At 35.6% G+C, this 14,266-nt stretch overlaps 2 protein-coding genes across 2 annotated transcripts; both read left to right on the top strand.

Moving 5' to 3' along the window:
• Positions 1-1,819: 1,819 nt before the first annotated feature.
• On the top strand, positions 1,820-11,969 carry LOC108668515 (low-density lipoprotein receptor-related protein 2). The gene is made up of 10 exons (XM_018155747.2): positions 1,820-1,835; positions 2,096-2,271; positions 3,614-3,730; positions 4,661-4,896; positions 6,433-6,641; positions 6,986-7,183; positions 7,916-8,044; positions 8,564-8,759; positions 9,003-9,256; positions 10,765-11,969. Exons 1-10 carry the CDS (start codon positions 1,820-1,822, stop codon positions 11,571-11,573), a joined length of 2,340 nt encoding a protein of 779 aa, XP_018011236.2. The 3' UTR covers positions 11,574-11,969.
• A 790-nt stretch (positions 11,970-12,759) lies between these two features.
• On the top strand, positions 12,760-14,122 carry LOC108668519 (serine protease filzig; the record flags this gene model as incomplete). The annotated part of the gene is given in 2 exon segments (XM_018155752.2): positions 12,760-13,150; positions 13,936-14,122. Coding segments are annotated over 2 exon segments (272 nt in total), but the record flags the coding sequence as incomplete, so codon positions are not given.
• Positions 14,123-14,266: the final 144 nt, after the last annotated feature.

Raw genomic sequence — 14,266 nt, 5'->3', positions numbered from 1 at the left:
CGTATAATGTGCTAATCAAACCTACAAATCGTTGATATGATAGATATAACAGTTTTCATGATTAATGGTGTGTTCAATACAGTATCTGCAAAACCGCGTCTGATGTGTGTGTACGGTAGCTCATTAAATCTTATTCTATGTATATTGTTCCACTTGTGTTACTTATATAGGATAACAAAAGGAATTGAAAATTCATCAATATGCATATGACTCTTCGTTTGTTTTCTCAGTTTCATTTTATTGCATTATTCTCTGCCTCAATAAATTGCACCAAAACGAAGACTTTACTGGACAATTGATTCTTCTTACTTTCTTTCACAAACTCCATAATCCAATTGTTTAAGCTTTATTTATTTTTTTTTATACCTGGCACTATGCACAACAGCTGTATACGATAATGTGCCATAAACGTTATTTCTAACTGTGAGCAACGATAGCTGCTCAATTTAAAATCTCAACGTTATTATTGCTCTATTTAGTGGAGCCTGTATTAGTAGTAATATTTCTTAGAAAACAATTTCTTTCAAGAGGGTAAACCGGATCCTGTTATATATTTTCCATTTACATTATCTATAGTGATAAAAGAAATATTCTGAATGAATCTCCTTCCACTGAAGATAAATAAATCAGCTAATTTTGGCCATATTTTAATAACATTATAATTTTGAACGTTTGGTTGTAATTAACCTTAGTAATTACCCTACTTTTCTTGCAGCGTCCTTATCGGACTTTGAAATAACTTCATTCGTGCAGCACAACCATCTGTTAAATTGTAATATTATTAGTTTTTCGGTAAAGAATCGCTTACTTTCCTGGATTCTTTAATCATTTTTGAAACTACTGTTCATGTCAGATATATCGATTGAGATTTAAAAAAACGGGTTTTGCTGGTCATCCCCGACGGAAGTCTAGGGAGGTTTGCACGCAGCTAGGACTGTCTGGCAGTTGCCTTTTGTTGCGTACAAGCAGAAGGTCAATTTTTCCTGAGTGTGGGACTCCTAACATCTTTTTAGGCAAGACCCAGATAATCATAGATTAAATAATGGATTCACTGTAACTTAATCGAAGAATAGTTGAATATTTGAAGGATATGAAATATTCGTTTAGATATATTTTGACCTTGAATATGGTTTGGGAAATTGTTCTTCCTTTATTGTTTGGGGTTCTGACATCAAGCGCGGCAGTTCAACCCGTGGATGGTCAAAATTCAGGCAGGTGCAACCGAAATTAACATTGATAAAACTGTTGTGAATATTTGATTAAGGGTTTCAATTGGCTATTCATCTATTAGTTCAAGTTCTCTACACTTTATCCAAATCTTAGCAGTGTACTGCAAGTGTGATAAATCCAACTTCTTAATTTCAATTTTTCTTCTCACAATAGCACCATTCACATGAAATTGTACCTATATTGAAGGTACTGATAAAGTAAATATTTTACTTCATTATGTCATTCTATAAGAAGAACAATCCTTTTAAAGCTGCGTACGGATACTTAATTTTTTTCTATCAAACCAATCACACGGGAAGTTCTATGCATTGTTTCCCAGATAAGAGTGAAGTGAAAATTTTGTAATAATATAATTAAATATTATAGTTCATTATTAACTACTGCCACGCTATGTGGCAGGAGTCGGATGTTTACTGCTCCGTGCACTTTTGAACAACATCCTGTGGCATGACCGATGACCTTCAAAAAAATTTTTTTTGCGTAGCACCGACTGCCACTTAATTCTGGAAACAAACGCATAAATTGAAGACTAATAGCACATTAGCAATTGATTTTTTTAATTGGACCATAGCACTTTAGTAGAATAGGAATGGAATGGGATGCATGTGAGAGAATAGATCATAGATTTCTGATTCCGCTAATGATCCCACCACTGATATTAACAAAGGATCATTTCTGATTCACTAGCAAGACAAATTTTATAAAGACTAAAGATGGTAAAAAATTTCGAAATCATTTGGTCAAATGGTTCCCTAGATTTGGCCCAGAGGAATTTTTCAGCTTAGGATTACATCAAGACCCACCAAAAACCAAATTTTCTGTCACACCCTAAGTAACATAACACCATGCCATCTTTTTGCAACAGCAGACAAATGTTCGACGTACGGGCTGTGCGATCAAGTTTGTTTTGGCACACAAAATTCGTATTCGTGCTTCTGCGTGTGGGGCTACCGAAGAGACCGCGCCAACGAAGTGTGCCGCGCAGCAAATCTGTTCGGCCCCTTACAGCTGCTCTACGTTGGTGACGATGAAATCATAATGGTCAGTATTCACAATAAAAATGAAATGGAAGTTGTTGTTGGAATTTTGGGACTTTTAAATAAAAAATTTTGAATTTCCGAATGAGTACTTTTAAATGTAATAAATGTATTCAAATAAAAATAAAACACTACGATTCATTTCCAGGCAACACGGTATTTTTAACTGTTTAGAAAACTGTCTTTCGTACGTGTGAGCTTTTTCAATTTATTTTATTTTTCCCTAAATATAAGAGATACCGTGCTATGTGTATTTAAAAAGTTATATAGCTAGCTGCGCTCGTATTATGTATTAATAAGAGACGTGAAAATCCATGAAATAGAATTTATAAGTGTTATCGTTCTGATATTGCAAATAAATGTGTTGTTTATTCTCTCGTATTATGTATTAATAAGAGACGTGAAAATCCATGAAATAGAATTTATAAGTGTTATCGCACTGATATTGCAAATAAATGTGTTGTTTATTCAAAATAATTATATGGCAATGAAAGTTGTTTGTTGTGAAATCAGTGATTAATTTTAATTTACTAAAAACTTAAAAGCAAAGAAATCTCCAAAAAAATTCATAATATCTGTAAAGAAACGTTTTCTCTCTTATAAAAAAACGTTTTCTTTAAAGATACCATGAATTTTTGTGGAGTTTTCTTTTATTTTAAGTTTTTAGGGAATTTGCGACTCAAGCAAACGAGTGACATTATTACTTAATTGTTAATAAATGTGTTGATAAATAATCTAATAATGTGTTGATTATTCAAAATAATTATATGGCAATGAAAGTTTTTTGTTGTGAAACAAGTGATTAACTTTAATTTACTAAAAACTTAAAAGCAAGAAAACGCCACAAAAATGTCTTCTTCAAAAATTGTTTCTTTCTTATAAAGAAACGTTTTCTTTAAAGATACTATGAATTTTTGTGGAGTTTTCTTTGCTTTTAAGTTTTTAGTGAATTTGCGATTCATGCAAACGAGTGACCTTATTACTTAATTCAAGTCATTTCAGATTTATTGAGTAATTTATACCATTAAATTTTTACTAATAAATATGATTCAGCCTATGAAAAGTTTAAGTGACAGAAAATGCGAATTATATTATAAGACATTTTATTATATTTTATTTATATTGCCTATTACTCAATTGCTTTATCTCATTTTCTTAGCTCACCCTATCAATTGTTCGACGAGGAAAAAAAAATTCAATAGTTTTCTCATGAAACTCGATTATTTGATAAAGCAGTATTTTTTTAAATTTTATGTAGTTGCAAGAAAGTCAAACAGCAGTATAGTTAAAGAATTGCAATTAATTTGCAAAAAATGCCAGAAGATTTTTAGTCCGTTCTCTAGCAGACGGCTGGTGCTGGCGAGAGTGAAGCGAGGGTCGTTGCAAAAGGCAACTCTGTAGGAGGCCTGGATTACCTTTTTGCGGAAGACAAGATCATTTGGACGGGCCGTGACATGAGAGAGGTGAGGCAACGTACTATACGGTAACAGAAATATAAAGATAAAATAAATAAAAGTAATAAAATTACTTGTCCAAAATAGGAAAAGTGATATGAAACAAATCACTGAAACACTTATTGTTTTTTTCATATTCTAAAAGTTCAACTTAAACTAAGAAAGTCTGATTTAGTTCAAAATGTTGAGGTTATTCATATGCTCATATAATGTTACTGTCACGATAACGCATGTATGATGTAATCCGGTCGTACATCAATATGATATCAACTTGTATTCAATTTTCTAAACTAACCTCTTCTCAACATTGAAACAAAGCTGAGGTGTAGCGTTGATAGAAAGACGCTGATTCAAATTTCATTAAGGACTAGAATTCAAAACGAATACAACTTCGTGAACGGACATTGTTTCAACGTTGATTTAACCAGGAAATGCTTGCTAGGTTTAATCGTAAACGATAATGTATCATGGAACCGGCTTAATATAAGTGAATTAGTTTATTTGTATTTCTATAAAAGTTTTTTGCTTGTAAATTTAGCACTCATATCTTTCTTTGCAGACAATAACTCATTTCATATCTCGGATACAGAAATTTCATTTATGCTCAGTCTGACCGAAAAAATCTCGGCATTACAGTTCAGTCAGTCGGACATTAAAAACTCGAGTACCACTGCAACAAAGTTTTTAGATAGTTTTTTACTCTTTTAATCAGTCATTTGTGTTTATCTTCTTATTTTAAAGGGCATTACGTTTATAATAGTTATTGGTATGATTGAAACAAGTGTTCCTCTTCCGGATCATCACAAATAAATTTGCAGCCTTGTTTCGATAAGGTTTCCTTAGATACAATGTTTTCAACGTTATCACCTCAAACTTTTTTCATATTGATAATATTTTTCAATGCCTATGTGAATTATGTTCTGTGGCCTTGACTTACAGGTGTACGCTGAGAGCCTACGAGTTCACCCTAACACAACCAGAGACGTTATACTAACCTTGCCGGCCTACGTATCACCAGTTGCCATCGCCGTAGACTGGGTCAACTTCAAGCTCTTCGTCGTCGACAAACCTGGTTTGAAAATTGACTTGTTCGATCTAAGAGATCAGAAACGTACCATTTTGCTTTGGCGGAAAATCAAAAGTCCGCTGGATATTGCCTTGGATCCTATGAAAAGGTGCGAGTATAACGAACTGACATAGGTGCATGTTTGGTCATATTAGTATAGGTTGGCAGAATTTGTTCCTTTTAGCAGGTTTCATTGAAAACCAGAGAATTTTTTTTACAATTTTATTATTTTTTTTTAATATATCGAACAATTTTTTTCGTTTGCACTGGTAAATCGGTAAATCGAAAATCAGGGTACTGATAGACATATTTAACACGTTAACAACGTTTCGAATGTATCAATCGTTCATTATCAGGGTACAAGACGCATTGAGTGATGAAATTTTGACCGACATAAGAATAAAATCACGTAAATAGGATACTATTCAGAAACATATCAGAAACATAATTTGATTAGAAATAACTACTAAATCACGAACATATGAAGATGATCAAGAATTAAAGCACAAAAAATTACTCCGAAAACAGTCTCAAGGTTCTGGACAAATACAGTAGTTTGCAGGTTGCTGGCTGGAGTCCTATCATTAATGATGAGGGCCTCAGCTATCGCGAGTCGGTTCCAGACTGAAGGTGGCACGTGAAACGCCGGCTTAAATGTCGTAGTTGTGAGCCCGATGTAGTACGTATTAGGAAGAATTCTACAACAAAATTAAATTTAGATAAAAAACTGCGACATTCTTTTCCTTGACTCTAAATTCTGTCCCATCGCACGAGACCCAAATGAACAACTGCGCAGGAAAGCTAACAAACTGATCATGCAGTACGACCAACTCCGTTGTAATTATAAGCTCTATATAAGAATGATCACACCTATCGTCGGGGGTTGCTTTCCCGGTTACCTATACGGAAACGTTAAAAATCCACAAAGAAGGCACCCCCGGTCAGACCTATTATTTCACAAGTCACGTCTCCAATGTAAAAATATAGCCAAAGAACTGCATATCATAATAGAACCGTACATATATTCGAAAGCAATTCTCCGTGAAATTTAGAGGCTAAATTTTCGGAGGTCTTCCGTGCTGCACGCCCATCTGGCCTTCTTACGTCACTTTATTTTACCGACAACCAATGTAGTAGACATGGGCAGTCAGTCCCCTTGGTCCTACTTTTGCTTTACTATATGTGACAAAATAAAAAATCGGTCACTTTCAGATGAAAAGATTAAGCCCGAATTGTACTGCAGGTACAGGTATGTCGGTAGTATCCTATTTACATAATTTTGTCTTTATACCGATCAAAATTTCATCACTCAATGCGTCTTGGAACCTGATAATGAACGATGGATATATTTGAAACGTATTTAGCGAATTAAAAATGTCCATCAGTACCCTGATTTTTTATTTACCAGTGCAAACGAAAAAAAGTTCAATGTATTGAAAAAACAAATTGTTAATACAAAAAATTGTCAATAAAATAAATACCCTGATCTTTAATGAAACCTGCTAAAAGCTTGTCCATATATATACATCTGAGGCAAAAACATAATTTTGATTTTCACTTCACTTGACTTCAAATGAACATATTCAAATATCAGATATTTATTCTACATTATCCTAAAATTATACGCTGTATAAATGAAATTTAGGTTCCTGTTTGTGGCCGCTGGCAACGCCGTCGTTCGTGCTGACATGGACGGTCAAAACGCAGTAGAGATCGCGAGCAACTCGCCCGCGGCCCCCGTCTCAGGTGTCACCGTGGACCTCATCCTACGACGCGTCTTCTGGAGCTCTGCGGCGCGTGGCACCATCGAATCCGTGGCCTACGATGGATCACAAAGAATATTAATTTTTAAAGGTACTCTTTATATTAACGATAGAACATAACTTTTCTAGGTTATATTGGTTATATTTAAGTAGAACATTTATTTTTTACGTATAAAATTTATTTCCTGGGAAGAACAAGTCCTTCGGGCTCGTCGGTCACAGTAATTGAAGGTAGGTACAAATATTATATAAAAATTTAACGTATTTGAAACAAAATGGTCTAATACAAAATGGTATTAGACCATGTATAGATACCGAGAATATTTAACTATGATAAGAGTCAATAAGCGTCGCAAGTTTCCTCATCTCAAATTGTTAAAACAAGAACAAGATTTATAAAAATTGAAAGTTGGACAATGTTGTGTTTCACTGCAGGTGAAAAAGTCTCATTTGCGCCTACCTACTCGGCGATGTTCGAGAGGCGGATATTCTGGACGGATGCGTCGAGGAAAGCTATTTTGAGCACCGACAGGTTCAGCGGGAACGGCTCAGTGGAACAAGTGGGTCAGTGGGACCCAGAAGGTGATCCCCCTCAGCATCTTCACTGCGTCCACCCCCTTCTGCAGCCTGAGGGTAATGAGGCTGGTCATTGCTCAGGCAATTAATTATTTTCTAATGATTATTATTGTATTTTGATTGAATAGTATATATATATTATATTTTATACATTTATTATTCAGTGATGGGGACTCTTCCACCCATTGAACGTTATGCATGATGTTATTCATGATTAACTGCAGTTTTATTTATTTATTTAGCTCATGTAAACGCGCATCTAAGTACACGATTATAACATAATAGATCATAGAACTTCAAATTAATTCACAGGTTAGTTGATTTTCTTGTTCTCTATAGCAGTGTTTGCTACAAAACATTTTTCTCATGTTTCAATAACTGAATCATTTCATCTGTGTAGAATGTTTATGTTAATTTAATCATAACGTGAAATTCAACTTTACTCAAACCTTCACTGCACCTATTTATTAAGAAAATATTTATGTCATCGATATAGATAATATTTATTTAAATGATTTCAGTTCGAAATATTACACCTTCCAGAGCCAAATCCGAAATTAATTAATGCATTTGAGCTTTCTATGCAATATTTCAGAATTACTTGTAATCCTTTTATAGTAAATCAATTGCTGCACGAGTATATCTACTTCAATTAATTTATAAAATACAGAAAATATGCCTCCTTGTGTTCTCAAGCTAGAACCATTGCATGATTATTAGTCACAGTAAATAAATCCTCATTCTCAATTCTCCTATAAATTTCATCGATGTTTTTATCGGCTTGGGCAGCTATCAATCCTTGTCGCCATGGCAACGGCGGTTGTGAACATCTATGCTTGTTGTCTCGGGAGGACGCCGGCTACCGCTGTGCCTGTGACGTCACCTTCGTTTTGGCGGCTGACAACAGGTCCTGCAATTGTGAGTACAGCAACTTGAAAATCTGCCTCTGAATCTTGTCGTGACATTGTCAAGAGTATATGTGCTAAATATATCCTAAACAAAACGTACGTATCAACAAATAAGTCAACAATTTGAATGTTCATATTGGGCGATGGAAAAATGTGTTCAGATATGTATATTCGATATCTCTAGGGAAATGAACACTATACAAAACACGAGGAAATTTAATAACTAAAAATGTAAGCAGATGTNTACATTCCTCATTAGTTGTACCTTTAAACAAAACAGAGAAGCACCTCGTATCAATTAAAACTTCATCAAAATTTTAGTTTAAAAAAAGGGGGGGCGCTGCCCCATGTTGCCCTATAACATTAGACCAACGAATTATGTACGAATGATCAATAAAGAATCATGTGACCAATAATGATCCGCCAATTAATCCTGTGAGGAATGATGATTAACGAATCATGTGACTGATTATTATCAATTAATTATGTCAGGTTTAAAAATTTGTGTGTTGCTTGTTGAATGCTACAGGCGAGCAGGTTCAGTTGTCAACATCGGGGCGCACTGTGGAGACGCTGGCGCTGGACTGGGTGGCCCAGAATCTGTATTTCGCTGACTCCTTGCTGGATGAAATCTGCGTGACTAAAACGTCACTGCAGACCGACATTAAAACGCTGTTCAGAAACCTATCCAACCCTCGAGGCATCGCTTTGCATCCGAATAAAGGGTGAACTATCTGCCTTGAGTTCGAGACAGCTGCCAGAAAATGAAAAAAAAGTTCTATCATAGTAAAAACTGGTGGAATACATTGTGAAAAATTTTATGCTGTCGGAGCCTGCAAAGTGTTGTTCTTTTATTTCTGAAGAACAAATTTATTACACATTTAGTATATGTCTTCCTAATATCTATCGATAGCAATTTCCGAAAGAGACTTGTGGTTTTTGGAAATTAATTTGTATTAATTTTCCAGGTTCTTTTACTTTACCGAGTGGGGAGGTCGCCCAGGCATCAGCCGAGCCAACCTGGACGGAACAGAGTTGATGGCCCTGCCGGGTCCGCTGCTGCAATGGCCCAACGCTGTGGCCGTAGACCTGACCAACGACCTGGTCTACTGGTGCGACGCCAGGCTCGACATCATCCAATATGCAAACCTGGACGGATCCAACGTTCGCACTATCAGAAATGGTGTCTTGAAGCATACTTTTGCTCTTTCAGTTTATGGAGGTAAGACATATTTTTTGAGTAGAATATGCTTTATTTTGGACGTATGGAATTTAAAGCATCTGTTGGTTTAGCAATGATTTACTGCGTTTAGAGGAATTCTATTACATGGCCCAGTGGTTACAGTACAGAGTATCGGGATTGGAGCAGTGAACTGTATGTTCGATCCCAGCTTACTGCGAGAGTTCTGATCAAATCGGCAATGTGGGTGGTTAAGCGACTCAAAATTGGAGCAGTGAGTTGCGTGTTCGAGACCGCAACAAGCTGTGAATATTTGATGATATTAAGAATAGGCGACAGGTCTAACGGGATTATCAACGCTGACACCGCTATACAATGCTATATGACACCATCTTGCATTTTTAACATATATTTGAAGCTCAACCGATTCAAATATTAATTCCCAAACACCTCCTAAGAAATCAAACACACGTTTCGTTTTTATAGCATATACAATCTTCTTTCTATCAATTTGCTAAATTCAACTCAATAGTTTATCAAGCTTGTGCAGATTCCATGTGATATTGGTTCCATGTTTAATTTTTAATTGCTTGTTTAATCTTCATTCATCATAGGTACTAGTAGTCGAGTAACATCAAATTAACCGTATGTCATTTAATTTTGACGCGTAGTCTACATTTTATAAAAATCCACATCAATTCAATTTCATGTATTTCAGATGTAAATTTATTATTTTATTGAGTATCTAGGAAGTACTTTATGTTTTCGTTTGGAAATGTCGCATACTAATTACAGTGCTAAGTCAGAAAAAGGCATTTTCTATAAGTTCGCTTGTAGCTGTATTCGACACATCCCTCAACATGGGTGGTGATTTTTTTTTTACTCTTCATTTATTGTAGGCTATATGTTAACTCATACTGCGATTATTAAATGAATGAGTTACGGTTCANTGATTTAAAAGAACACAATAACGGCATCTATTTAAAAATAAATAGAAATTTCAGTAATAAAAGCTCGGTGATCTATTTTGCGGCTCAGTACATCATCTAAAAATAAGTTCAAGATAGGGCGAAGTTCCCACGTACGGGATCGCTTCTTAAGATTGATGTTGAGCTGGTCCATGAGTTGGAAGAGCCTACTTGCCATCTGACTAGCATTGACAAAAATATTCATATAAATTTCGACTACAAACGATGGGGATAGATATATATAGAACTAACACGATAGGTCTCTTCACCAATACCCACCTTCTCGGTCGTCCAAAATTCGAAATCGATCAGGATTTCTTACATGTAAATGATGTAACTTATCATACGATCATTTTCCCCCTTATACTTCCTACCCAAGGTATGTATATGACAAAATTCTAAACGTTTTCTGAAAAATCTCATATCTTGAACATACGTTTCGTACAGGATGTTTGGGCCCCTTTTTTATTCCTTTCGTTGTGGATACATTTGCCGCCATCAATGCTATTCGTACCTAGTGGTTTGGGACCGAGAAGTCTCGTTAGTCACAAGTGGGTTAAATAGAATTTTTTTACTTTGCAGATTGGCTGTACGCAAGTGACTGGACAACTCGGAGCATTTTTCGTTTGGAAATAAAAAATGAGAGCGTGGTGAGCGTCTCAAGTTTAGAATCTATAAAATTTGGAAGACACTTTGGGGTAAAAGTTCACAGTCGCAAAGTTCAACCTATTGATGATATGAACCCATGTCGTTATGGTCACCATAGTTGCGAAAAGTTCTGCTTCACTGTTCCTGACGTCACCTTTGGAAGAGTTCGGGCGCAATGCGGATGCTCAGATTACGAAAGATTACATTTAATTTCGGGAACTTGTGTTAAGCTCCCGCCCAACGAATTAAAATGTTCACCACTGGAATTCACCTGCCATAACAAATTTTGTATTCCAATGGATTCTCTGTGCGACGGTAAAGAAGATTGTTCCGATGGTAGTGATGAAAGAGAAATAACTTGTAAAGCAAGGACTTGCAAAGCTGATGAATTCAAATGTGATGAGGGCGCTTGTATCTCGATAACCAAAGTGTGTGATGGCAAAGCGGACTGTCAAAGTGTCAGCGATGAGAGGCAGAACTGTCAAGCCCGAGTTCAATGCCTCCCAACGCAATTTCTATGTGACGACAACTCTTGCTTGCCACGGACAAAAGTGTGTGATGGTAACCGCGACTGTCTCGACGGAACAGACGAACGCCAAAACTGTCAAGAAAAATCGTGTTCGACGAAAGAGTTCAGATGCGATGACGGCCAATGTATCCCAACGCAGTGGGTTTGTGACCGAGACGAAGACTGCGTTCGTGGCACCGATGAACGCGGGTGTCCCATACCGACCACCTCTTGATAGTCAGCAACGAGAGAAAGAAGCAACAAAGCTGTTTCAACAATTTATATAGATTAATAGCAACATATTAGAGGAATTCTCACTAGAGCTACTTTCAATTTGGATCCATTTTTAATTATATAGAAACAAATGCATCATTAAATTTTTCTTAGGATACATGGAGCTTATTTATTTAGCCTTCGCTACAGTCAATGACAACAAAAAATAAGGTCCATAAATATAGTGAATTTACTTTTGTGAAATATATTTTTATGTTTATTCTGAATTGATCTTTACGTTGACTAGAAGGCTCATGGATAAAATGTAAATGATAGGGCTATTTTAGAAGAAAAACATTGAATACGAGATCAGTATGGCAGGATTAACAAATAAATAACGCAAAAATTGTAATTCAGATTTTATGTTGCATTTTTTATGCGTAAAATTTCATGTATTGTATTCTTATAATAATTTAATCAAATTAATATTAATTACTTAATTCGATTACCTTTTAAAAGAATTTACTATTAACAACTTCTACATTGTTATTTTGACATGTTATTCATAATTTTAGTACATTACCAAGACTCGTTTTATGTATTAACCAAAAAATAAATACATGGCTAAATTTCTCAAAAAATTTTCATCACATTCTCGCTGTAGGCTACACGATCGACGAAACCCATCAGTCAATTAACAGTGTTGGTGAATAGCGAAATCCGAAGTGATTTTTTTTCTCTAGTTTGAACGCGCATTTTATAATATTTTGCACTTGTTCGCTGCAACGCTTCAGATCTTTTGTAAAAGTGAGAATTTGTAATTTTTTGTGTATATTAAAAGTGTTCTTTTCTAACTATGTCTCACTGGCCTCTCTTATATTGTAGGTAAGGCTGAGGTTGCGATAGTGAAAAATACTCCCAATTTCGTTATTCATTTGGCTAGAATTGACTGTCATGATTCAACACTAGAGTTTTTCAGTACTCGCCCTTTTTGGTTTGATTTTAGAGACCGATTCTACGTATAACTTCTGATCAAATTATTATTGATTGCCGCTAACTTGAATTAAATTCAGCTATGACCAGGGTATTGTTTCCTTTTCCTGGACGCAATGGATTTACCCACGCCTTACGGGCAGTAATCAAGGACAGGAAAAAAATCTGATTCTCGCGCAAGGGTATCCACTTTTGTTAGGTGGCTAGAGTATAGGGCTAGTTTGTTCCAGTCACACTGATGTGGTCTGGTAGTAGGTGAGTTTCATTCGAGCTGTGCCACAGCAGAAGTCAGACATCCGTTAAACGTACTTTTATAGAAGAGCGTAATATTTTCAACAATGTGTGGCGTTAGTGGAAGTTCCTATACCTTTCGGAAACGATATCAGATTTTAGCATTTCTATAACGGTACCTCAGTACCTGTAAATATCGTGATTATAGATTCATTCAAGGATTCCCCGTGTTAAATTATTGTACGGTATTGAAGTTAACAGCTAATTGAAACTATTTTTTGATTCTCAAGATGAACTGGACACGTGTTCTATCAATATCGTGTCTTTTGTTGGCATCCGGTTTTAAAATTCGAACAGTGGATGGAAAAAATTCAGGTGAGATCAATCGAAACCAGGAAAAATGAAAGAATGCACAAAAATTATTTGAACCGCACGTATTTAGTTCTATTTTATTTGTTTTCCGTTTCATTTTATTGCCGATTAATTTAAAAAAATGGGGGCCAAGCGAGCTTCATTTCTAATTATTGTTTTTTATTTGAAAATATTGAATTATTCGTTTTGGAAGTAATATTTTTGACAAATTTATGCACGCCGGTTAGAAATTTTCGATCAAGAGAAAATTTTGAAACACATACTCCACAATATACTAATGAAAATCTGCCTAAGGATCGAATGATTATAGATGCGTAAGAATACTATCAATTAATAACCGAAGTTGAACAGATAATATATATCAACGAATTATACTTTACAGTAAATGAAGACAATATCGAATAAGTTTTCCATGTCAAAGTTTCCTGCTCTTTCGTTCAAGTTTTATCCTCAAGGCCGTTCGTGCCAGTTTTCAAGCAAATTTGTTTATAATCTTCTTAATAACTGATGACAAGAAATTTGCCACATGCTTATAGAACTTTGATTATATTTTATAACTATTCAATATGACACAATTTTCTGTGCCGTTTCAATTACGGATGTTCGTTATCAGCTCTCTACTTTCTGACGATTCATGAATAAACGTAGGTATCAAGATCCCTTGGCAGCTAGCTTAGATCGCAACTTCAAAGAGAATTTTAAACAAATAAAACTAGTAAAAAATTCACCATTTCTTTAAAAGCAAAAACTTTCCATATTCTGAAATTATTAAATAAACAAAACTATAGGTTGTGGGTTGAGGCCGCTGTCTCGCACCGGTCGTATCGTGAACGGCGAGGAGGCGGCGCTGGGAGCTTGGCCATGGCAGGTGCTCGTGAGAGGGACGACGTTGTTCGGACTCTTCACTAAACAGACCTGCGGAGGAGTGCTGCTAAACGAGCGCTATGTCATCACAGCAGCTCACTGTCAGCCGCGGTTTGTCGAGTCTTAATCTTAATTCCATTAAAAGTCTATGGTTTAACAGGCGTGAGTGTTCGGAAATTTGTAAAATTATGAAATATCCTCTACGAATGTAATCTGTATGTCATGAAGGTTATATGAACATTAATACAATGATGT

The sequence above is a fragment of the Hyalella azteca genome, unplaced genomic scaffold (genome assembly GCF_000764305.2).
Source record: "Hyalella azteca isolate HAZT.00-mixed unplaced genomic scaffold, Hazt_2.0.2 contig578, whole genome shotgun sequence".
Lineage (NCBI taxonomy): Eukaryota > Metazoa > Arthropoda > Malacostraca > Amphipoda > Hyalellidae > Hyalella > Hyalella azteca.
Note: the sequence above shows the minus strand (reverse complement) of the source record. Positions and strands in the feature narration are given on the sequence as shown.